Source organism: Mustela lutreola, chromosome 7 (assembly GCF_030435805.1).
Source record: "Mustela lutreola isolate mMusLut2 chromosome 7, mMusLut2.pri, whole genome shotgun sequence".
NCBI classification, from domain to species: Eukaryota; Metazoa; Chordata; class Mammalia; order Carnivora; family Mustelidae; genus Mustela; species Mustela lutreola.
Window position 1 is genome coordinate 49460559 of NC_081296.1, and position 24041 is coordinate 49484599.

The window sequence follows — 24041 nt, forward strand, 5'->3', positions numbered from 1 at the left end:
AATAATAACTTAAAAAATAACAAACCTTTAGCGTTATCATAAAGCAGGGAGGATAATCAAGGCAGATTGGGTGTAGTTACTTTTTCTCCCTTCCAGCCTCTTTCCCTTTGAACGTAAAAATGGTCTGGAAAAAAGGATTGGATGTCGTGAATAGAGAACTTCATTTTTTCCATCACTACCAACAATGGCAAAAACAGACATCTAAAAACTAAACTGTCAATAAAACAAGATCATAAATAGAAAAATGAATAAATAGCATTTATTTTGTCCGAAGGGGCTGTCCGGGTCCGAGGTCCCAGCGCGCGGAGAGCGCCCCAAGGGGAGGGCCCGAGGCCCGGGCGCCCTCAGGGGAGCAGCAGGGAGCCCAGCAGCAGCTCGCCCTGGCCCAGCCAGCGGCCCCGCTCGCGGCCACGGCCCCGCTTCTCCGCCTGGACGCGCACGGCCAGGCGGCGCACCTGCTCCTCCGACAGCCCGTCCAGGCACACGTCCTGGTCGAAGGCGGCCTTGCGGCTCGGCCGCACCACGGCGCTGCGCTGCGGGCGCGTCTTGCCTGGAGAGCGCAGGACGAAGCTGACGCGGCAGCCCACGGCGCGGGGCTCGGCGGTCCCTGCGGGCAGGCCCTCGGCGCCGAGCAGCCGCACGCGGAGCCGCCCGCTGGCCCGGCTGTACTCGGCGGCCAGGCGCAGGGCGCCCCTGTCATGGCCCAGGGCCACAATGCCCTCGGCCTCCAGGCGCTCGGGCCGCGGGTCCGGGCCAGGCGGTGGCGGCGGCGGCGGGGACGCGGAGGGGGCCCGGGCCGGGGGCCGGGAGCCGGCGCCGCGCTCGTCGTCGTCGTCGTCCCCGCTGGACACGGAGCGGGCGCGCGCCAGGCCACGGCCCCTCCGGGCCCGCAGCGCGCGGCTCAGCAGTCCTTCGGGGGCGCGCAGGAGGCGGTGGGCGCGGGGCGGCGGCGCGGGCACGTCCGGGGTCTGCCGGGGGCCGGCGGGGAGCGCGGGGTCGGGAACCGGGGCTGCGCCCGGGAGCAGGAGCGGGGCGGCGCCGGCGCCCCCGAGGAAGAGTGACTCCTTGCGGCGGGTGTGCGGGCTCTCGAGCAGCGCGCAGAAGCCGTAGGCAGTGCGTGCGCGCGGCAGGTGCGGCAGCGAGAGCGCGGCCTGCGAGCGCGGGTCCCAGTCCGTATGTCCCGCGGCACCGTAGGCTCCTCCGGGCCACAGGTCTGGCTCAGCAGCGCAGCGCCGGGGCAGAGCCGCGGCCGGAGGCGGAGACTCCGGTGCGCAGGGCGCGGGCAGCCGGGGCGGGATGCAGAACTCGGGGATGCGGGCCGGAGTGAGCACGTTGGAGAAAGCAGGCTCCGGAGCGGAGGCGCGCAGTTTCCCAAGGAGCCGCATCCTCAGAGGCTGAGGCTGGGAGTGGTGGCAAGAAGTGCTCCTGCGGAGGAGAGAAGTTGGTGAGCGTGGACGCCTGGAGCCCCTCGGGAAGTGGCTGGACCGCTCCCCGGGGCCCTCCGAGTGTACCAACGGCCTACGATCCCTGGCTAATCCAAGCCCAGCTCTCCCGCACCACAGGCCTGCCCGCCTTCCACTCATCGGTACTAAATAAACGAACAAATCGATATCAGACCTTTCCTTCCTTCTCCAGTCACTCAGGGTCAAGAGTTGCAAGTTCAGGGTTAGCTGCCTCCCGGTCCTGGCTGGGGCGCCAGCTTCAGCACTCTGGCTGGGACAGTGGCGCCCCTGCCTTATACTGGCAGCCCGAGTCCCGCCCAGCCGGCCGGGAGCCCAACCCCTGGAGGCCCTGGACAGCCCGCCTTCCAAGCCAGCCCCGCTCGCCCTGCTCGCCGCTGCCCGGGCCCGGCAGCGGATGCTTGGGCGTGACCGTGTGGTCAGTCCTGGGACCTGCATCCTCTCGGCGTGCACAGAGCCCCTTACACAGGCCTGGAAAAAGATTGCAGGTGAAAAGAGCATGCCCGTTTGCCGTGCCCAGGGAGAACTTGGCGGCGGAACATGCTGGCGGCCTCTTGGAGAAAGTGTAACAGGATGAGGAACCAGGAAGTTTTTTGCTAGGAGCTAAAGCCTGTCAGCCTGCGCGTGACGGACACGCCCGAGGTTCTTCTATTTTACTCCCTCCACGCACCCGCCACGTGTAGATGGAGTTTCCACGTACCCGTGTACTTACTACAGGGTTCCCTCTGCTGGATGGTGACCTCCTTAATAGCCTGCTCAGTCAATGCCGTAAATACTGATGAACTGGGTGGATTTTGCAAAGATATCTGAATGTCGGCAGCCTGTCATCTGTTGTCACAAGAGATGGGGCCTCTGGCTCACACTCTAGAAAAATAACACTTGATATTCCCAAAGCCATCCCTTTTCTGCTTCAGTAGGGAGTGACCAGTTAGAAAGCCCTTTACGGAAAATCTACGTTGCCTCTTTCCACGCCCCACCCCGTCCCCCAACACCTTCATTTTCTAATATGAGAAAACTGGAAGCCCAGAGGGACTTGAGGAAATTCCATAAAGGTTAAATAAAGCCAGTTAATGGCAGAACCTGGAACTAGCCACTTCCTGTTTACTTGGCTTTGCATGTGATGCTTCCTGCTATCTGAAATGCCCTTCCTCTGCTTTTTCTCTCTGTAGGAACTCGTTTATTTTCCATCATTCAGCCAGACAAGCATCCCCTTCAGGAACCTTTACCCAACTCCCTCTCTACAGTTCATCAGTCCCTCCTTATTCCTTCCACATTATCTTTTATGTACCAGCATTGCTGCATTTAGCATGCTGCTTTGGAATTTTGGTTTACAGGTTGTCTCCCCCAATAGACTAGGAGTTTCTTGAGGGCAAAGGCTGGAACGACTCTTTCAGGGTGTTTGGGGACCTCTTTTGAATGTAGGTATAATAAAATAAGAGTGCTAGGATTCAGAATCTGGGTTTGCCTCCCTCCTAGTTGCCCTATACAAGGGACAAATCTGCCTGTCTTATTAATCTTCTATCCAATTCCAGCACCTGGAATACAATGCCAGGCAAATAATAAGTGCTCAGTAAATATTTGAGTGAATTACATTGTGTGGAATTGAGCCTGATCTACAATCCAGGTCTTATGACTGTCAGGTGCTTTTAACCACCTACCCCTCTAAGGACATTATTCAATTTCTCATAGTAAACCGGTGAGGTGGACATTGCTCCTGTTTACCAGATGAGAAACTGAGGCTTAGGTTAAGAGATTTGTCTAGGGTCCTTCAAACTATGAATAATATGCTGTTTCCCAAGTCCCAACTTTTTACTAATTTCTTCCTTCCTTCCCTTTTTTAGTTCAATATAATTGGCTAAGTCTGTTGTGTGTCAGACTTTGTGTGTGTGTGGCTTGTATTACACTTTACACCCAGAACGTTAATACTTAGCTACTCAGTCTACTGTTAAGCATTTTCTACTATCCTTGCTTTGAAATAAGTAACCATTATTTCCAAATCCTTAGAAGTAAGGAGAGTGAATGTTTCCCCATGTTAGTAATAATATTTTCTTAACTGATCACTGTTCTCCTTTGGTATATGCTTTTTTGATGGGACAAGCATGAATCTTGCAACCAGGGAACAGTAACCATCCTGCCAAAGCCAAACTTGCAGGCAGAGGTGTCCCGGGGGTCTCTGAGTGCATCAGTCCCTCTGATTCTTCAGACCCTCTGCAGATTTGCAGGCAAATGGTCTTCTCAAAAGCAGAAAACACCAGCATTCGGTCCTGCCAATGTGCTGGCTCACTTCAAATTAGACCTCAATGAAAATGGCTCTCCCGAGGGCCTTTGTGGCAGGAACACACAAACATTTTGTCAGTGGGTAAATGCCACCAAAAGCAGGACGTGGGATTTGAGTCGTTATGCTGACAGCGCTTTCATGTTCATAGGACAACATAAGCAGGGCTGGAAACCCAGTCCTTATCTAGAGGGTTTTCTAAAACCATTAGTTTTCCATGAATCAATATTCTACAGAAAAGACAGTGAGATACAGGTAAATTAAATTACTTACCCCAGAATACACTCCAGTCATTCATTCATTTAAGCCCATAGCTGCAGGCTGTGTCCACAATTAGAGGCCTGATTTTCTTCCTGATTCTGAAATCACACTGGGAAAAAGTGAAAAACAATGCCTTTTTGTTGTGTTTCAGTGGAAACTCTGATCACTCCGATTGTTTCATTGTTTTGTGCCTTATGACCACATAAGGTCCACCACTGTCTTGCATTTAAAGCTTTGACATTGTTATTTCAAATAATCTATCCCAAGAATAATATTAACATTTACTGAACGCTCACTATATACAGGGTTTTATTTAATCCCTAAACAACCCACTAAAGTAGGTAAGGATGAAGAAACTGTGGCTCAGGGACGCCTGGGTGGCTCAGTTGGTTAAGCAGCTGCCTTCGGCTCAGGTCATGATCCCAGCGTCCTGGGATCAAGTCCCACATCGGGCTCCTTGCTCAGCGGGGCGCCTGCTTCTCCCTCTGCCTCTGCCTGCCTCTCTGTCTCCCCCTCTCTGTCTCTGATAAATAAATAAAATCTTTAAAAAAAAAAAAAAGAAACTGTGGCTCAAAGAAGAGAAACAACTTGTCTAGAGGCTTATAGCCATGCAAAGCAAGGTTGGGAGTCAAATCCAGATCCTTCTGGCTCATTATGCTGTATGCTTATAACCATTTCCCTAGAGTGTCTCCTTCAGAGCTATTTTTTCTGAACCCATGTCCTCTCTGGGTGGTTAGATAAAAGAAAAAGAGACCTTTGTTCCAAAGCCTTGGGTTGAAACTACACACCTATTGTTTATACCAGCACCTAATAGCTTACCACAGGCAATTGTCATAAGCAGGAAATCACTGGTTTTGCACAATAGTGCTGTTTTGTAAACAGAATCCTTATCCTCCCCGGAAGTGTGATCACTCTCTTTATTTATATCATACCTTTTTCCAAAACAGGGTTTAAGGGGATTTATGTAACAAAGACCCAGGGAACTTACGAATTAGAGCCTGACGATAAAAATGGAAAAGAAATGCAATGGATTGAGTAAGGAACCATGAATTAGGTCCCAAACTAACATGTACCAACACCCATAACCCTAAAATGGGATGGACAAAATATGAAGGCAGTGAAAGAGGCTGCAATGGGAAGACTTAGGGTTGTGAAAATCCCACAGGACCCTCACAGTCCACCAGCCTTGGAAAACCAGAAGAACCTTGGAAAACCAGAAGAACATGGGAATGGCCATGTCTCCTTTACAGAAAAAAAATACAGTCATGGAAAATCATCATCAAAAAGACTGTAGCAACACGGAAGCGGGTTTCCGTTGGAACAGTCCATGAAGTTAACAATATGTAAGGCTATATATCCCTTAACATCACAATTGGATAAAGATGCGGTCTCCTAAAGGCCAGAACTAGATGGGAATATACAACATAGACACTATTTCTTTTTTTGTGGGCATTGGAGTTTTTATCAATTTATGCCCTGGTTCATTGAAAGTTAGAGCAAGCTTACAAATACAGGTGCGACACGATGATAAAATAAAAGAAAAAGAAGAGGATGAAGTAACTGACCCAGAAAGAAAGAAGGGTAAGGACGATATGATAAAATCGGAAATGAAGTTATAATGGAAGCGATGTAGTGAAGTTTTTCTATTCTTTGTAGCTGCCACAGTACTAGAACATGAGCCAAAAATCTGGCATCACCAGAGCTGACTTTGAACTCTAGTGCTGCAATTCACTTTTTCATTGTCCTCAAACAAGTCATTGCACCTCCAATATGACTTGTTTTTATCTATTAGATGGGAAAGATGAACATTGTTTTCTAAAGACAGAGTGGGAACTTGCTTGTGAACATACTTTGTAAATCATAAAGTGCCTCAATCCTCTACTTGCTGTTTCCTGCAAGCTTCCCTGTTTCCTGTTCCTTTTATATCAAACCACCCCCCCCCCCTTCAAGATTCCTATCCACTTTTCTGGAACTCTGTTCAAACATTACGACCTCCTGAAAGCCCTCTAGGACTGACAAGTTTTGGTCATGGGCCTCTTTTCTCTGATTTTCCTTCAGAGCGAAGGGAAGGCATAGCAGTGAATTTTGGAGTCTCTGAAACCTGGGTTCACGATCCCACTCTGACATTTTCCATACGAGTGACCTTAGCCAAGTTAGTAAAATCCTCTGAGTCCAATCTTATTTATTAATATTATCTTACCTCCATCTTGTGAGGATTAGAGATAGGACATAGAAAGCACAAAGGACATAAAAGGGCTCCGGGAATTTTGGTTATTATTACTGAAATAATGTCCTTGGATTAAGTTTCCCATGTAAAACTTTCAAAATTGCTTAGTTTGCTAAAACATATTAAGTCCATGTTTACATTTGAATACTTTTAAAGCTGGTTAATGAAAAATACATGGAACAACTTAAAACTAATTCTTGGTCCACCAAGAAACAACTGCTGAATATTTAATATTATCCCGACTGAATGTTTATCAAGCTAACAAATAAAAATCAAGGTTATCAATTTCCTTTTTTTCTTTTTCCAGAGGAGGAGTGTCTAGATTCTTCCATTTGTTTGCTTCTCCCTCCAGATAACTGTCTAGACTAATTTATGGTTATCTTTTAAGAATCTTCAGCTCACTGGGCTTTCTCCTTTCCTGTCAGAGATTAGTCTCCTTTATGTACACATTAGGTACTCAATGTATGCAGTACTTCTAGTCAGTTTTACAAATATCGCCCTTGTTTATTCTTCATAACAATCATGTCAGTCTAATGCTCATTTTATAGAGGAGGACATTGAGACTCAGTGTTTCCTTCAAGATACAAACCTGGTCTTGACTCCATAGCTTATGTTCTTCTCCCAAAACAATGTTTACCATTGCTTGTGACCCAGGGGATTTAAAAAATACACTGGAAAGCAAAAGCAGCTTGGACACAAATTGTCATGAGGAAGTGAGAAGTAACTCAGACATTTAAGCACATTTGCATGTTTTCTCCTTCTGGCTACTTTCCTCTGCTTTTGCCCACGTTGAAATGCTGCTGTTCCCAAAGTTTCTTCTGCAGTCTCCCTCTGGTTGATCCCCAGGGATTCAGTTTAATCTCTTTGTGCATGCTTCTCCGGGCTGTCACGGTCCCCCACCTGCAAGCAGCCTGCCCTCCCACTCCTCCCTGGAGCTAAGAAGCAAACCTGATCATGTCACTCCCGGACTTCGAGCCTTCTGTGTTGCCTCACTGCCTCTAGGATAAAGCCCAAAGTGCTCTGCTTGGAGTATGAGTCTTCATGATCTGGCCGCTCCCAGCCACAATCTCCAGCTATTCCCACCACGCCTAGGACTGCAGTCCCTGTACTCGCTGTTCCCTGAAAGCGCATATTCACTCACCTCAGGTCTTTCTTTGTTCATGCTGTTCCCAGCGGCCATCTGCCTTTAACAGTCCTCTTCATTCCTTCGTCTTCTCCTAAAAGCCTTCCCTGACCTCCCAGGGTTGGGCCATGCAGTCCGCTATGAGAGTACTTCTATGGTATTCAAGACGTTTGCTTGCCTGTCTGTTTCTCCCGCAGGTCTCTTTGACCGAGACTTTCACCCCCATTCCGCAGGCCCAGCACAGGTCTGTCACACGGGTGTCAGATGGCTGCTGAAATCAGGCACAGTCTCGCGCTGCTACTTAACTGGGTGTTCCTCCAAGTGCGTTTGTATCTCATCTTTTCAAACAGAGGCTGAAGTTCATTTGAGGTTAAGAATCCCTTTTTATATATATCTTCCTCCCCTTTTTGAGAATTTACCTTAATTGTTTGTATTTTTGCCTAAAAAGGAACCAGGTAAGAAACTAGCATTAACTTTTCATTTCTACTCTAAGGAAGTTAGTACATTAATTCCTATGATGCTTGTCTTAAAAGAACTCTTATTGCTTAATTCAAGTTATCTACACCGTTGTTAGTGTTATTTGAATCTCCTTAGGTCAAATAAATAGTCTTTTAAAAATTCAACCATGTAGGTGCATTTACATTATGAAAGTGATTTATTATTGTACTCATGTTAAATCAAGTAGTTGATACGACTTACTAAATTGATGAACATGGCAGTTAACAGGTAACCACTTATACTTTTCTCATGAGCTATCAGAAAACGAACTTCCTGTCTTGATCCCCAACCGTTTCATTCTAGTTGATCACTGATTTCTTTTCTCTACAAGTAATAACCAAATTTTTAAGTATTCCATTCTCTTCTCATCACTAACAGGGTTGACTAAGAGCAACATCCCTGTTGAACACTTACTTTTCTTTTACTGTCCACAAGATCTAGACCCTGTTCACACGCTCAATTTTTCCTTTTTAAGCATTTTTTTAAAAAATTATATAACCTTTAATGAATGCAAAAATGGCCCTAAACACAATATAGTACACACTTGTTTATCCACCAACCAGCTTAAGAAATAAGTTTTCAAAACAGTTGAAACCCCCTATAATTCTTCTCGATCACCTTTTTGTCTCTTTGTTGTCCCAGAGTTAAATATTATCCTGAATTTGAGGCTTATTGTCTTTCTCTAAATATTGGTTTTATGCCCTAGTACATATCCCTACAAATTATTCTGTTTATTTTTTGGTTTTGAACTTTATAAAAATGGTTAAGACTACAAACATTCTTCTGCAGTTTTTCTTTATTCAACATTCTGTTTTTAAGACTCATTTACATATCTGTGTACAGGTCTAGTTCATTCGTTTTCACTGTTAGAGAGAATTCCACTGTAAAAATGTACTTCATTTCTTTTGCCGATGAACATTGCGATTGTCTCCAGTTTTCTAGTGCCGGTATGGTCATTTGTATACATGTCTTCTCAGCCACCTGTACACAGATTTTTTAGAGTACATTTCCGGAAATAGAAGAGCTGGTAATAGGGTATTTGCATCTTCAGTTTTAATGCAAACTCGCTTTTCTCATCAGCAGTGGATAACATTTCTTGCTGTTCCATATCTTCCTTCAACTACATTTGTATTATCAGCTTTTAAAAGACTGTTAATATGTTAATATGGTTTAAAAGACTGTGTTGTGGGCTAAACTGTGTCCTTCCTAACTAAGTTCATATGTGAAGTCCTTACCCTCAGTGCCTCCAAGTGGGACCACATTTGGAGTTAGGACTCAGGCATGCACGGAGGAGGACTGTGCAAAGGCATGGGGAGAAAACCATCATCTGAAAACCCAGAAGAAAGGCCCTCAGAAAAAATCAATGCTACCCACACCTGGATTTTGGACATTTTTTTTTTTTTAAGATTTATTTATTTATTTGACACAGAGAGAGAGAGAGATCACAAGTAGGCAGAGGGGCAGGCAAGGGGCAGGGGTGGGGTGGGGGGGAAGCAGGCGCCCTGTCGAGCAGAAAGCCCAATGTGGGGCTTCATCCCAGAACACTAAGATCATGACATGAGCCCAAGGCAGAGGCTTAACCCACTGAGCCATCCAGGCACTCCGGATTTTGGACTTCTAATCTCTAGTCTCTAGATCTCTAGTCTCCAATCTTCTTTATCTCCATGCAGAGAGATAAAGCTGTCACTACATTGTACACCTGAAACTAATATTACAGTGTATGTTAACTGAAATTTAAATAAAAACTTAAAAATAAGAATTCTCTGTTGTTTGAGCCAGCTAGTCCATGGTGTTTTGTTATTGCAGCCCTAGCAAACCAAGGCAATGAAGTTAAAAATCATAGTTTTAATTTGTATTTCTCTCATTTACAATTGAGGTTGAGCAATTTTCCATATGTTAATTAGCCATTCAGATTTCTTCTATAAAATTCTTTAAAATATTTTATTTATTTGGGAGAGAAAGTGAGCACAAGCCGAGTGGGGGCAGTACAGAAGGAAAGGGAGAAGCAGACTCCACGTTAATTAAGGAGCCCTAGGTGGGGCTCGATCCCAGGACCCCAAGATCATGACCGGAGCTGAAGGCAGATGCTTAACTGACTGAGCCACCCAGGTACCCCTATAAAATTCTTTTTAAGAAGTCTTTCACTTTGTATGTTTTTATAGTGCTATTTCCTTCTCTTATACATATATACACACATTGGACACTTCTTTTTTGGTCATATTTAAGTGCTGTAAATGTCATCACCCTGTGACTTGCTCTTCATACTTTTATGATGTCCTTTGAGAAATAGGAGTTTTAAAAGTTTAATGTAATCAGATATATCAATTTTTTCTTTCATGATTTTGCTTAAGAAAGAATTCCCTGCCCCTAGGTCATAAAGATATTTTTTCCATTTTCTTCTGATGTTTTAAAAGTTTTGCTTATTCATATTTAGACTGTTAAGCCAGCAATTGGCAGAATTTCCAGCCAATGCTCCCTAAATGTGAGTAGGGCTTTTTTAGGAGGTGATATGCTCCCCATCTTTGGGGGTATTCAAATAGTCTGGACAATCATGAGATAGAGATCTTATAAGGATTCCTGGATCATGTCAACTTATAAACCATTGAATGTCTGGTCATTGATCTGAGTACGACAGGCATTTTTGTCTGAATATTTCAAATATCATCTCAAAGGACTTATTTATCCTATCTTGGCTACACTTCACCTCCTCCTGACTTTTATTTTAAAGCCACAACTTATCTACCAAGTTCTTTAAGATTATGGACAATTCCCCAAATGCTGTGAATGGACACACTTTGGTAACTGTAAGGAATTAGATGTAAACAGCCTACAGTTTCCTCCCTTGTAACAGGATCGCTCTATTTTCCTGGTGGACACCCAGGACTGAATGTGGCTCATTTTGATTTTCCTTTCGTATTAGTGACAGACTGTCTGGGTCCATCTCCATCATGATCTGGCTGTGTGAGCCTGGGCAAGTTTCTTAATTTATGTAAACCTCAGTTTTGTCACCTATAAAAGCAAGTTAATAGTTCTAATTATATCCTAGGGTTATGCTGATTAGTAATCCATGTAAAGCCATTAGGATATAGTGTCTGGCATGTACTCAGTAAATCTTATCTATTTTATGGTAGTGATATTAATGGTAATGGCAACAGTGGTATTTTGTTACTATACTCTTTGTTCCTATATCAGGTTAAATTTTTCAGGCACAAATGGGATCTTAGAAAGAAACTAAAGGAGGAAAAACAACTCATTTTGGTAGGTAACAACTCTGGCCCAAGCTCTCTGCAAAGAATTTTTTATCTGACCTTTCACCAATCTTGCAAGTTTCCAATGTCCTAGCATTTAAACATAAATCCTGACTGAGAACGTTTAAATAACTTCTCCTAAAGTTACTTGGTCACCAACCACAGACCTAGAATCTAAAAGCTGTTATCTGATACAAAAGCCTAAGGTCTGTGATGTTAACACTGTCTTCAGAAATCACTTGAGGCTCAAAAAAGTTGATGGACCTGCCCCCAAAGCCCAGGCTGCTGACCTTAGTAGCTTTGAGAAGTCATGGCAGATCTGTGTTAGAGTTTCTTCAGGACTTTGTACAGTGTTTTGACAGGCCTAGAAGGGAGTCCAAAGCTGGGACAAGCAAACTGGCCTGTATCTCAAAGTGCTTGTGGGCTCCAGACCTGTCTCTACTGTTTACCAGTTGGCCTCTGGGTAGGTCACTTAACCTCCCCAGATCTCATTTTCTCCACGTGAAACATGACACTCAATGATACCAGGTAATCTTCAAATTCCTTTGTAGGGCTTCATTCTCAGAATCCAAAAATTCTACAAAGCAGCTACATAAGGTCCTACAAGGAAGCGCCTCCCGGGCCCCAGCCAAATCCGGAGAACAACTTTACAGTTCCCCAGCTGCTCTGTTAGCTTTTCTTTTGGTCTCACTAAGCTAGAAATGGACCTCTCAGCTCCTAAATCATGTCAATGGATCCCTGTAAGGGAGAACCCTTCCTTGACTCATCCTCATTGTGGTACTTGGGAGTTCCCAGTCTTGTGGCATTCCATTGTCTGCCTTGTCATCTTGTGGTGTTCTCTCCTATGTCTGTGTCTCCCAGTCTCTCCTCCTCTTATAACACCATCCTTTTGGATAAAGAGCCCACCCTACTCTGGTAGGACCTCATCTGAACTCATTACATCTGCAAAGATCTTATTTCCAAATGTATTCACCTTCTGAGGTTCCTGAGGTTAGGTCTTTAACATAGGTTTTTTTTTTGGGGGGGGGGCACAGCTGAACCTGTAATAGTGGCTAACTTGTACTTTGTCTGAGCCATCTGTCAGCAATGGCCCCCCAGCCCAATGTCATATAGGGAAGGAGGGGGGCAATTTCAGAACCTAAACCAGGAAAAAAGGTAGGAATCTTCATAAAAATTGAGTCACCCATTCCCTGCACAGGAATCAGAGGTCACCCCTCCACTTCTGTTTCTTGAGCAGAGAGATTTACAATTGTTTCCTCTCCTGGGAAATATGAAAGTTAGCCAGGCTGCCTAGGGCTCTGCCACTTTCCTGAGGCTGCTCCAGATTGGCAGATGGCCAGCAGTGGCTGCTGAAGGGATAAAATCCCCTCATCCTGAATAAGGAAACTCCTGAGTAAAGCCTTGAATTTCAAGAGAGGAAATAGATTGTAAAAGTATTTTTCCTCCTCCATAATGAGAAGGGCATGTGTGGCCACACAGGGGGCTGTACATATCAGTACCAAGAGGAGCCCAGAGGGCCCACAGCCAGCACATGGTGAAGGACACCACGAGGAGACTGGCCTGCCTGGGAGCGGCCTGCTAAGGCCTGGGCCAAGGACCCACCCACCTCCCCATCAACTGTGTCTCAGACCTAGGACGCCCAAATGGTGGGGTAAGAGTCATAGGAAATGACAAACATAGAACACAGCTTGTTGACTTCCTCAAGTGAGACCTCTGAGACAGATCTGATTCAGCTTGGAAAGGAAATGTTAGCTATTTAGCAACATAAATATTGTGGAGAAACCTGTAAGTATTACAATTACAACTCATATGATTTAACTTGTATTGTCTCTGTAAGACATACTAAGCACATAAACTTGATGTCAGGCCAAAAATGTAGACTTTTAGTGCCTGCCACAGATTGGGTTCCCAGGGAAGCAGACACTGAGCTAGTAATACACATGGAGGAAAGTTATTGGAAGGTCTCCATGGGAGATACATCTGTGGGGGTGAATAGAGTTGGGTAGGGGAAATAGAGCTGCTGTGTGGTCCTAATACAGGTCTCAGCATGGACCATGCAGAGCTCTGGAACCAAAAGAGCCCTGAAGAGTTGTCCCAAACTGGGGGTCAGGGGACAGGCAATTATAGCCTCCCCATCAACCAGTCTTTGGGTGGAAACTCCCCCAGGGAAAGGGCCGTGGGCTTAATCATGGTGGATCCCTTTAGTTACGGCAGTTTCTGGAGAGGAATTTATCTGTGACTTGTGGGCAGCGAGGGGAATGAGTGTCGAAGAACTGAAGAGGGGTGGCGGTAGTCAGGACAGCACTCCACAGCGTGACAGTGCTCTCACTCCAGAGTGACATGGGGTGATGCTCCAAGCAGGGTCTGGCCACTCAGCACCAGCTGGCATCCTCTGCTCCATTAGCAGAAACATCTAATCCCAAAGAGTCCCCTGTTTGACATACGCCACCAATCCCTCATAAATCACAAGGGCACTCATGCCCCACCCAGGAGAAGACAAGTGAACATCACACTGTTGGGGCTGTTAGGGTGCATCCAGGTGACAGCCAGGCCCCTCTAGGGGCAGCTTCTTGGGTCTGGTAACCTGTGAGCAACAGCACATTGATTAAATAAACCAAGGGCCGTCCACAGGGAGATCATGAAAATGGAAGTTGTAGAAGACTATAAGAGAATAAAACAGCGGGCACTGGATGATCCCATTTCTGGGAAAAGATAAACATATGGGAAGAGTTTAGAAGAATGGCCATAAAATTCAAGTAGTAGTAAGATTATAGATTATTCTAATCTTTCTCCTTTTACTTAAATATTTCTTCTGGATCAACCCAATATGTTACCTTTGTCATAGGGAAAAAATTAGTTTTTCTCTAAAGATTATAAGAGGAAATTATTTTTTTTTTTCATTAAGATAAACCTTGTAAGAAGTAGGCCTGTGGCTACATTAGCCAAATAGTGATTTGCTTAACCACCAGAGGCAGAAATCAGAAAAGGGACTTTAAATGAAGTTTGTATGTTAACAATGGCCACTTCAGAGCCTGGGAGATTTAAGAAAGAACAAGATTAGGTAGGTAAAACGATGTTTGAAATACCTCTCCAAAGTAAAAGTCATATCACAAAGTAATTGCCATGCAGGATACCTGCTAGACTTAAGAGTTTTGCTTGGTGCTTTCATAGGACAACCACTGAAAAGTACAATTGGTTAACAGATGAGCACACTAGGTGAACTGTGGGCTCTGCAAAATGCACCCCACACTACTTATTCACATATCAATCTATATCATTGAAATCTATCAGCTCAGGGCAAGTTAAACACTGCTGCTGTAGAAAGCCATTAACATCTTCCTCTGGGAGAAGCCCTCAGGCCTGTTATGGGAATGCCCAGGAGCTGCACCATTGCACCTACATGCTGGCTCAACTGAGCATTTGTCAGGATTCTGACTCATTCCCAAAGAAGAAAATCAGTGACTTGGGAAAGCTCCTATAAGACAGAATGGTTTACTCTTAATGACATACAGAGTTTTTTCTTTGGTTAATTTGTTTCTTAGTTTTTAATGCTGGTCAGTGTCCAAAATTAAGCTGTAGTCAATGCTTGCTCCACCCTGAAATGTTTGTACGGAAAAGCACAAACTGGCTTACAGTTCACACAAATCAATCTAAATCTAAGTACATCCCCAACACACACACTTTTTAAAATATTAGGTGACTTACACAGAGCTTCAGAGAACACTAAATACATCTCAGTGACCATTTTGTCTTCTCAGCAAGCTGGGAGGTGTTTTGTTTTGTTTTGTTTTCTATCAGCAATTAACAACTTGAGTTTAAATTATGTCTAAAGTTCCTGTTGGTAACAACTTCTTGTTAGGCAGATTGCTACCTGGACCCCACCTCCCCACACCCTCTCATTTCCAGGCTTCAGAAATTCCTCCTCTGGGGCACTATCTGCTGTGCTCTCAGTGAGCTGTAAGTAGCACCATGCTTCTCAAACTACCTTCTCTGGAACTGGGAAGTTATGTACATTTTCCAGACATTTTACGAGAAAGTTTTTCACATGCAGTAGGACATATAAAACATAAAATGTAAATGGCTTTTTGAGAGGGAGTATGAAGCTCCAAGAAATTTCAAGCTCCCCCAAATCTCCAGATCTTTAGTAGTACGAGCTAGGAAACCTTTGGTACTCCTGATGTCTCCACAGAAAGTCCAAGAAGCCCTGACCACGAATAAAGAATCTAGGAGCAGATTGGTCACCAGCATTTGGGGGAACAGAGCATAAGGTAAAGGGCAGTCCTGGGGGAACTGGGGTGAAAACCTCCCACAGACAGATGTTGTTTATCTCATCACCTTCCCTGGTATTAGACGGATTTCAAAAATTTAGTTCATAACCTGCCACTAGGTCCTGTAATGCCAGAAGGGAGTCTTAGTTTCTGCTCAGTTTAGGAGCTAATAAATCAAGGCATGAAGGTATGTGACGAGTGTTTTTGGAAAGTCCAAAAAATGTTCCTTTTTTCTGGGGAAAACAAGAAGCACTAGAGAACATAGTGGTATTCAATCTGGGATCAAATCAAAGATTTAGCAATCAAAGAATTAGCCAGGTTAAGCTGTGTGGTAGGCAGAGATGGGACGTGATTCTCATGGCTCTTACTACCATCAGTAAAGTGCACTCACGGAGATGGAACTTCAGTGCTGGGCCACAGACAGAAATCCCCATGGGAACGAAATCAACTGTCCACACCATCACAACAAGTGGGTCATCTTTCCACCTCTGCTTCTGAACTAGAGGATTCTTCAAATCTGTTTCTTTCCCTGGGTCAATGTGAAAGCTCACCAATAGGGCCAAGACCCTGCTTCATCCCTGATTTGCAAAGAAAAACAGTTGCTGCTTAAGGAAACTGTAAAGGCTCTGAAAAAAAATTTTCTGCTGCATAACATATTATGAATGACACAACTTGGTTCAGCTTAGAGAAATTCTTTCTTAAAGTGCTAGATGGTCTCTGTAATTAGTGTTTCCCTTAAATACAATTTCTTCAAAGACTGTTAGCAAACACAATTGGCCATGTCCCTGTACCTTGTATTCTTAAAAGTTCCATGGGCTGTAAAGGGGCTCTTTGAGAGAACAATGGGCAAGGGAATAGGCTTCCCAGAGAGCAGTGGCCAAAGTTAGTTCACCAAGAAGGGAAAGCCAATATTATAAAACCTGTTCCTTGCAGGAGGAAGGGGGAAGCCATCTTTCCCATGTTTTGCAAAACTTCTACGTCACTTCTAAGTTCTAGAACTAACATTTTGAAATTACCCTGAGCTTGAATTTTCTGGCCTACCCCAATCTTAAAAAGATAACAGATAAACAGCAAAACTTTAATTCATGAAGATTATAACAGAAGTACTATATTTTATATTTTCCCAAACACTTCTAATTTTAATTATATTCCTTTCATTAAACAAAATAGAAGTTTGAGAGCCATGTGTTCTTGGGCAAAGAATATAACCAATGTACCTCACTTTCAACATTTGTAATAACTGGGGTAAGAATACCTAGTTCCACAGCTGTTTGAAGGCTAAAAGCATATACATTATTTAGAATATTATTGCCTGAGACATGGAAAGGGCAAAGTGGGAGCTAGTGTTAGGTGAAAGAGAAACATTAACGTAGTATGTATGTGATGGAGTAAATTGTTTCTTTTCACTGGTAACTTCTGCTTTAGCAAAAGTAGAAGCCTTTCTTTCTTTATAGAAGTGCAGCTACTTGTCTTAAGTCAAATTTTTCCTGCTCACAGTTGAAAGCTGATGCCATTTGTATCTTTCAAGCCAGATGGGAGACAAGCCAGCTTGAAGAATCCCCTTTTCCACTATGTTTGATTAGATGACAGAAACCTAACAAGGTTTTAAGGATAAACTGTCCAAGTTGAAGAAAAGATGGATTCTGGATCTATTGGGGTAGCTGGTATTTCCATTTCTATTCATATTTGGCATCCCTGAGACAGAAGCATGTTGGAAAGGAGAAAGCATCATGTTTCCATGGGGAGGCTATGCATCGAGCACATAATTACTGAGGGCATCAGTGAAGTTCATTGTAGCCAGGTCTGCCTAGGCCAAGTGAAGCCACTGGGGCAGTTGCCTGAACTTGACACTGTTGGGCCTAAAAAGAGGCATCTTTAGAGCAAACCAATGGACCAAAGAACAAAACTACCCACATTCCCATGACCCTTTTCTCAGAGTTCAGACTTGGGGTTCTGGTACAGTCTAAACAATGAAAGAATTCCAGTAAGAACATTCCTTACTGCCTTTTACAAGTGAGGGCTCCAAATGACACTTTCACACTCTAGCTAATATGTTGTCTATTACATATAGAACTAAATATTATTCCAATTTTGATGTATCTGAGTTTCATACTGAAGGGTCTGTGGACAAAAGGACGAGACCGATACAAAGCTAAAGTTAAGCAGGGCTTTATTTCGCACCAGCACCGAGAACCAAAACCGACCGGTCGGGGTCACCTTTCACAAAGGGAAAGCGATGACCTCCTATTCTCATCAGCCAGGTTTTATAGAGTAAAGGCCATATAGTTGAGCCTGGCCAATGAGAATGTAGCCCACAGAGAACATCATACAATCATGCTAGGTTATACACAGATGGCCAATTGGATTGCACCCTACCTCATGGTAATCATTTGATTCAGCCTATCACCTTGGCTAGAATTGGCGCCTTAGTTTGGCACCTGAAAGGCTGGGCTCACATTCCTTAGCGGGTAGGGAGGTAATACATGCGCTTTTACTGGTTGGATGACTCCACCTGGCCAAACACGTCCTCGTATCTGGGCTCCGTTATCTCGCCCAGGCTGACATGTCCTGGCACTTGTGCTCTGTTATCGGGGGCTATTCGGCCGTATTTTAGCAGCCGGCCATATTTCACCGGTTCTGTTTCTAAGCGCGTTCCTCTTGGGGGAAGGGGCAGAGTCAATCTAAGTTCACACCTAAATATCAGGATGGCTATTCTATGGGGATGAGACCAGTACTTATCAAGTAGGCCCTTACATTCCCCCCCTTTTCTTTGGAAAAGATCTTTGACGGTTCTATGTCCCCCTGTTGTAAGGGGTTATATTGACTTTGTAAGATTAGCATCTTTATCGCCCCAATTCTTTTTTGTACAAATGACAGCAGGGCGTTTATAGCGCAGGGGCCAAAGAGTAACATCAGTAATAGTAAGACCAGGGGGCCTGTAATCGCTGATATTAGGGAAGTCATCCACGGAGACCAGTTGAACAAACTCTCATACCACCCCGGGAGTCCCTGCATTGTTGTTCGCGCTCATCTAGCCTCCTTTTGACAGGGCCAGGCTGTCTTTAATGATTCCAGTGTGATTTATCCAAAAGCAGCATTCTTCCCCTAAGGTTACACAAAGTCCCCCTTTCTCTAAGAATAGTATGTCAAGCCCTCTTCTATTTTGCAGTACCATTTCAGCTAGAGAGTTCAGGGAATCAGTTTATCCATATTTTCATGCATGTGGTGTAGGTCAGCATCTACTTGGGATCCAAGAGCCTCAAAATCTACTTTCTCTTTTATTAAGGCTGCGGTTCCTATTGGCGGTGGACCCTGCTATCCCTGCAGCCACTAACGCTGGAATTAGGATGGGGACCGCACGTTTTGTTCATCCTGTCCCTGCAGTGAGATGCTGGAATCCCTCGACTGCCCCATAATAACCTACTTGGGGAAGGATGTGGGCCGTTATACAGAGTTCATTCCAGGAAGAGTTTTGGAACAAGGCAAGATTAAGGCATGGCATGAGTCCTGAATTGCAAGCAAACCAGGCCCCGGCAGGGGCCTTAAGGAAATTAGTGAAGATGGTAGGGACCATTATAATTTCACATAAGTCTTTGTACTGGGAAGATTGCTTCCCTTTTCGTGTCGCAAAGCAAAGTCCCTTACCTTCTATATCCCCTAGGGTTAGTCTAGGTACTTTTCCCCATTCACAAGAGTCATGAGAGCTTTCATTTTTAATCTTCCCCTTTCGGTTCCCTATGGTAAGATTGGCCCCCACACCATTATAGTATGGGGTCTGAGGATTTAAGCATAGCCAGCAGTCTCGGGTGATATTAGGAACTGAAGTATTTAAAAAATTAAACATTGTATCTATCAGTGGGAGTAAAACTTTTGCGGCACTATTGCCATTGTCAACCTCTTTTTTATCCTTCACAATAGTCTCCTTCGGGGTAGGCGTGGCAGGTAGCCTGGTTGGTTTTAATGGCTTGGGAGAATTTAAAACTGGGTTCGGCCCTGTAGGCCAGGGCGCTTCTCGAATCTTTATCTTCTGGATGGAGAATTGCCCTCCTCTATCTGCACCAGGTTCATAATATCTAAGGCCCCAAGATCGGCCATATTCCCAAAGACAATCTTTGGGGTTGATGATCATAATAGATATATTTGTACAATATCTCCCATATTGGTGGGATGCGGTTGAAGGGAAGATCCCTGGGGCTAAATTTTTAACAAATTCCTTTTGTTACACAGTTGTCTGTTCTGGTGGGTACTACCATTATGTGGGGGTCACGGTTAATTCCCCAATCAGAGGCTATTGTCTCACAGCCCCACCCTGCACAGTAATAGTCTGAAGCCCCCCAACATCCTGTATAAGTCCCTGTGTTAGGATACATGTAATAGTGATGAGGGAGTAGGAGGCTGGCTGAGAATGGAGCAGGGGCTGGCACCTTGCACCCCCTCTCCACCCACTCCCCTTGGTAATATGTGTGACATTTCACAGGCACCCCTGACTGCCCTACAAGAAGAGCAAATGATTATCTTGCAGAGATCACAGTCCTGCAAGGCAGGAGTCTCTCTTGGTTTACAAATGTCCTTGAGATTTACAACAAAGAAGTTACCTTATCAATAGCCCAATTTCCAAAGACACATAACTCAGTTCCTCAAGCCCTAACGTCACCCTCCCCTCCATAAAAAACCGAAGGAGACGGAGGTAGAAGGAAAAGTAAATAAAGTTAAATTTCTTTTAAAACCTAAATCTCACTAACAAGGACGTTTGATAGCAGGAATGTAACATTCCACCAGGAGACTCCCAATTGTCTTTATGTTAGTGCCTCATTAGAGGGAAAGTGGCCTTGGCTTGATAGTAACCAGGCCTTCAATATCCTGACAGTCTTCTTTATCCCAATAGCCCTTCTGAACAACCCTTTGTCCTCACCTACCCAATTCCTGTGTATATAACCAGCCACTCCTCACATGCCCGGCGCAGCAGCATCTCCGTCTGCCCACGGGTCCTGTCCCCATGCTCTAATAAACCACCGTTTTGCACCAAAGACGTCTAAAGAATTCTTTCTTAGCCATCTGCTCCGAACCTCACCCTATTGAACCTCACCTAGGTTCAAGAACTTCATCATTTGGCGACCACGAAGGGACTGTGAGTCTTTACATTTGGACTCTGAGCTTCGGTGCAAAATTGGTGAGTTCTTTCTCTTTTCTTCCTTTACTCTCATTTCAGGGCTTTTCAAGGAGTATGGTCTTATTGGAACACTTGCATGTCAATTGCTCAGGCTGTAATCCTCTAGCCCGGGGCTACTCTATGGGGAGGAGAGCGTCTGTCTCTTGGCTGTAAGTTAGTACCCTGGCCAGAATGGCAATAGACTCAGAAACTTGATGGCCTCTCTTTATCCCTGTTCTTATAGAAAGTTGTCTCTCTTGGGCACAGGACAGCCACCGAAGTCACCAGGACAGCTGCCAATCTTAAGACTCCCATGTGAGGTTTCCTCCTGATTGATCTAATGTGATCCCCTCCACATCCCTGGCCTAGCCACTTCTGGCCACGGGACCTCCACTGGGAGCCGGCCGAAACCAGTACCCTATTGAATTAAAACGCAACCGGGGACCGTTTCCTAGGGAAGTTGGCTGTAAGGGCCACATGTGTTGGAATGTCGCATAGACCATTATGGATTTCAGTCTTTATACTGTTTCTTGTCAGTGTCTTATACAGATTACTTAAAGCTATGAAATTGGGTAATTTCCCCTTGCCAAACTTTTCTAGTATTTCCATGGGTTAAAATGGCAAAACAGTATGCAGTCCTCAGGACAGACGATGGCATAGTATGGCACAGTGTTTTGGTCCATTCACCAGGCAGCCATCAGCAGCCTAGGATGCGATGGGGAAATGGAGGGACGCCGGCACCCCTCCAGGGCCTTTAGGGCAGAAATGCCTTCCCAGGGAAGGCAGGATGGTGATCAATAGCGATATCTTGAGGGACGCCTCTGGTCGCTTTTGACACACAGGAACCTCTAACATATCCTGCGTGGGATGCTACCCAGGAGTCAGGGGAGATTTGGTAATGGACCTTCTTTACTTTTCTGGAAGCATGGCCTCAGTAGGCTTCTTCAGTTCCCAAGGACTCTACCTTGGGGTGCCTTTTAACCCACTGGAAATAATTTGGATTGCAAAACTTAGGAAAGGACTGAGCTCCTGTAACACTGCATGGCCTCAGTGGGATCTATCAGTTAGATCCTCTGCAGGAAACAGGGCAAATGGACCTAGGATACCTTCAGGGCTCATACCTAGGCCTTCATTGCTCTGCACCAGGACCCCAGACTAAGGGGCTTTTGCGGAATGTGTTTGCCCAAATGAGTCAGCTAGTAAACTTTCTCCTGACATATTTGATAATTACGTAAATAAGCCTTCTTCTAGTAAACCCAGGTTGTTGGGCCATCCCTAGCAAAGGGGACTCTAACTTTATTTCCCTGTTTCTCCTAATAGATGTGGGAGCTTCTCTCACACTCACTTCCCATGTTAATGGCTCTAACTGGAGCCAATTGGGGTTAGTCTAACTCAAGACAGAGACCGTAAGGAATATTCCCAAGCAGCTGCCGAAACTCCCTTTGTTTCGGGGAAGTTTCCCTGTGTTCTCTGGCCTGACTTGGACTGCTTAACCCCTCCTCTCCCTTGCTGGTGGGAAAGGATGGCGTCTGCTCCTCTGTTGGGGCTTAGGAGCTCCAAAACTGGGAATCCTTTCTCTGCCTCCTGGCAGCACTTTGTTTCTTCTGTTTCCCCCTTCTCCTGTTTCTGTGCACCAACGTGCGTGCAGCCTGCATGACTAGCTTCTAGATCATGCACCACGGCTCCTCTCTTCACTGTCAAGGAGCAAGAAGAGCACCCCCTGGACCTAAAACCCCCACTCCAGATCTTCCCACGCATGACTCAGGTAAACATTCAAAGTGGAGTGGGCCCAGGTGGAAAGTAAATCAGTATTGGAATTAAGTTAAGTTTGTTGGTTTAATTAAGATAGACATGTCTTTTAAGTTATTAGCAGTAAATGTGAAACTTCAAAATTTACTGAAGGTCACTCATGTTATTTGTTAAAATTTATTAGCAAAGAAATGACTAAACTGATGGTTAATTGTCTGTCTCAAAGTTCTAATGGGTAATTGCTGAAGTAACTTTCAAAGTCTTTGGTAACCTGAAAGTTTTAAAGTTTTGCTTGGATGACAAATGGAATTGAATTGTGGACATCTATATCTTAACCAAACAGGATAAAAAGCTAAGTCGTTAATTACTGGATGTAGGTTTGCGCTTTTGACTTCTTAACTGCAAAGAAACTAAGAGTATTTAAATCTGTTGGTAAACGTGTTCTGCGCTTAACTGATTCATAAATTTGCCATCTGAAGAATTCTGTTGTAACAGTTCACAATTGGTTAATACTTAGTCTTCACTAGAGATTAAGGGGTTTCTAAGAGTATCAAATTCTGCTTAGTGTAACTAAAACTGATGGAAATAAGGGAAACTCTGTAGGAAAGTAGATTATATGTAAGAAAGATTTAAAGAAGGGAAATGCATTTTATTAAAGATAAAAGGTAATTTTGTCCTAAATGAGATGGTTGTTTGGAAGGAAATGACTCAGGACAAAACCTAAATGCAAAGGAAAGTTGTAGAAGATTTGTGAACGGAAATCTTCACAAAAAAAATTTTAGATATGGTCAGGACAGACTAAAAAAGAAAGAAAAACAGCCTCCAAGGTAATTTAGCACTCTCCTGACCTGCCTCCACACAGATTATACTTCCTAGTATAAGGGCCATTTGGCCTTGAGAGATTAAGGAAACAGCCCAACCTTGAGGGACTTCGAAAACACCCTGTTACCATCATCCATTGCCTGTAACCATAGAAACTCACTCTAATCTGTAAAGAGTGAAAGGGGAGACTGATCACCTCCCATTAGCCAGAGATGCCCAGAAGGGGAGGGTATCCAACCTGTTTGAATCTGAAGAGTGCCTGACTGTGTGAATGTGTCTGTATGGCTCCACCACTTCGGCTACGGCTACGGAGTCTGAATGGGCTGCACCTTGAGTCTCGCGGGGCGTCATATGGCATAACGGTCATCTACTCCACGGAGTAGCCTGGTCTGGGGTTTATACGGACAGGCCTTAGCTAAGACGCTCCTAAATTCTCGTGAGGGATGCGAACAGGATAGCAAGGGAAAGATCCCCCTCCCTTGTCTGCGATATCATTCATGATAGGAGGGAAACCCAGAAAAGTCCTATCTTAAGACTGCACACTTAGAAATAAAAAAAAGAAAGACACTGGTATAAAAAGCTGGTTTTCTTTCTGTTTAAAAGGGGCAAAGTTTTCTTAGCTAATTGATCTGTTAAAAAGTGTAAATGGTTTTCTCTTTGCCTGCCTGGAAAATTCAGTTCCTATGTTTTGTTTTATCAGGTGTTTAACATCCCTAATTATATTTAGGCATGTGTTTTTAAACTTTCTAAGGTTTTAGCAATTGTTGACAAGATTTAAACCAATGATAAACCTTGGGTTACATTTGGGAAAATGCTATAATTATTCTAGAGATTTATGCATTTCCTAAAGTTTTAATGTTTTGAGAGATCATCACTTGATATTGTAATTATGGAAATGTTATGTGTCACAGAAATAACCTGATTTCCATGCCAGCTAAATTGTAAACTCTTGTCTCATCAG

The 24041-nt window shown here is 44.4% G+C and overlaps 1 protein-coding gene across 3 annotated transcripts in view; it reads right to left on the bottom strand.

Moving 5' to 3' along the window:
- Positions 1–237: 237 nt before the first annotated feature.
- LOC131835889 (C2 calcium-dependent domain-containing protein 4A-like) overlaps positions 238–24041 on the bottom strand; it is a 40423-nt gene continuing 16619 nt past the window's right edge. The window contains exons 5-8 of one of the 3 annotated variants that reach the window (XM_059180685.1): positions 7365–7786; positions 4009–4105; positions 2173–2324; positions 238–1425 (exon numbers count right to left, since the gene is read on the bottom strand). In XM_059180685.1, coding sequence (XP_059036668.1) covers positions 345–1385 — 1041 coding nt within the window. In that variant the 5' untranslated portion in view covers positions 1386–1425; positions 2173–2324; positions 4009–4105; positions 7365–7786 and the 3' untranslated portion in view covers positions 238–344. Of the gene's footprint in view, positions 1426–1617; positions 2076–2172; positions 2399–4008; positions 4106–7364; positions 7787–24041 lie in introns of those variants that run through there. The other 2 variants (XM_059180686.1, XM_059180684.1) reach the window with 2 other exon arrangements.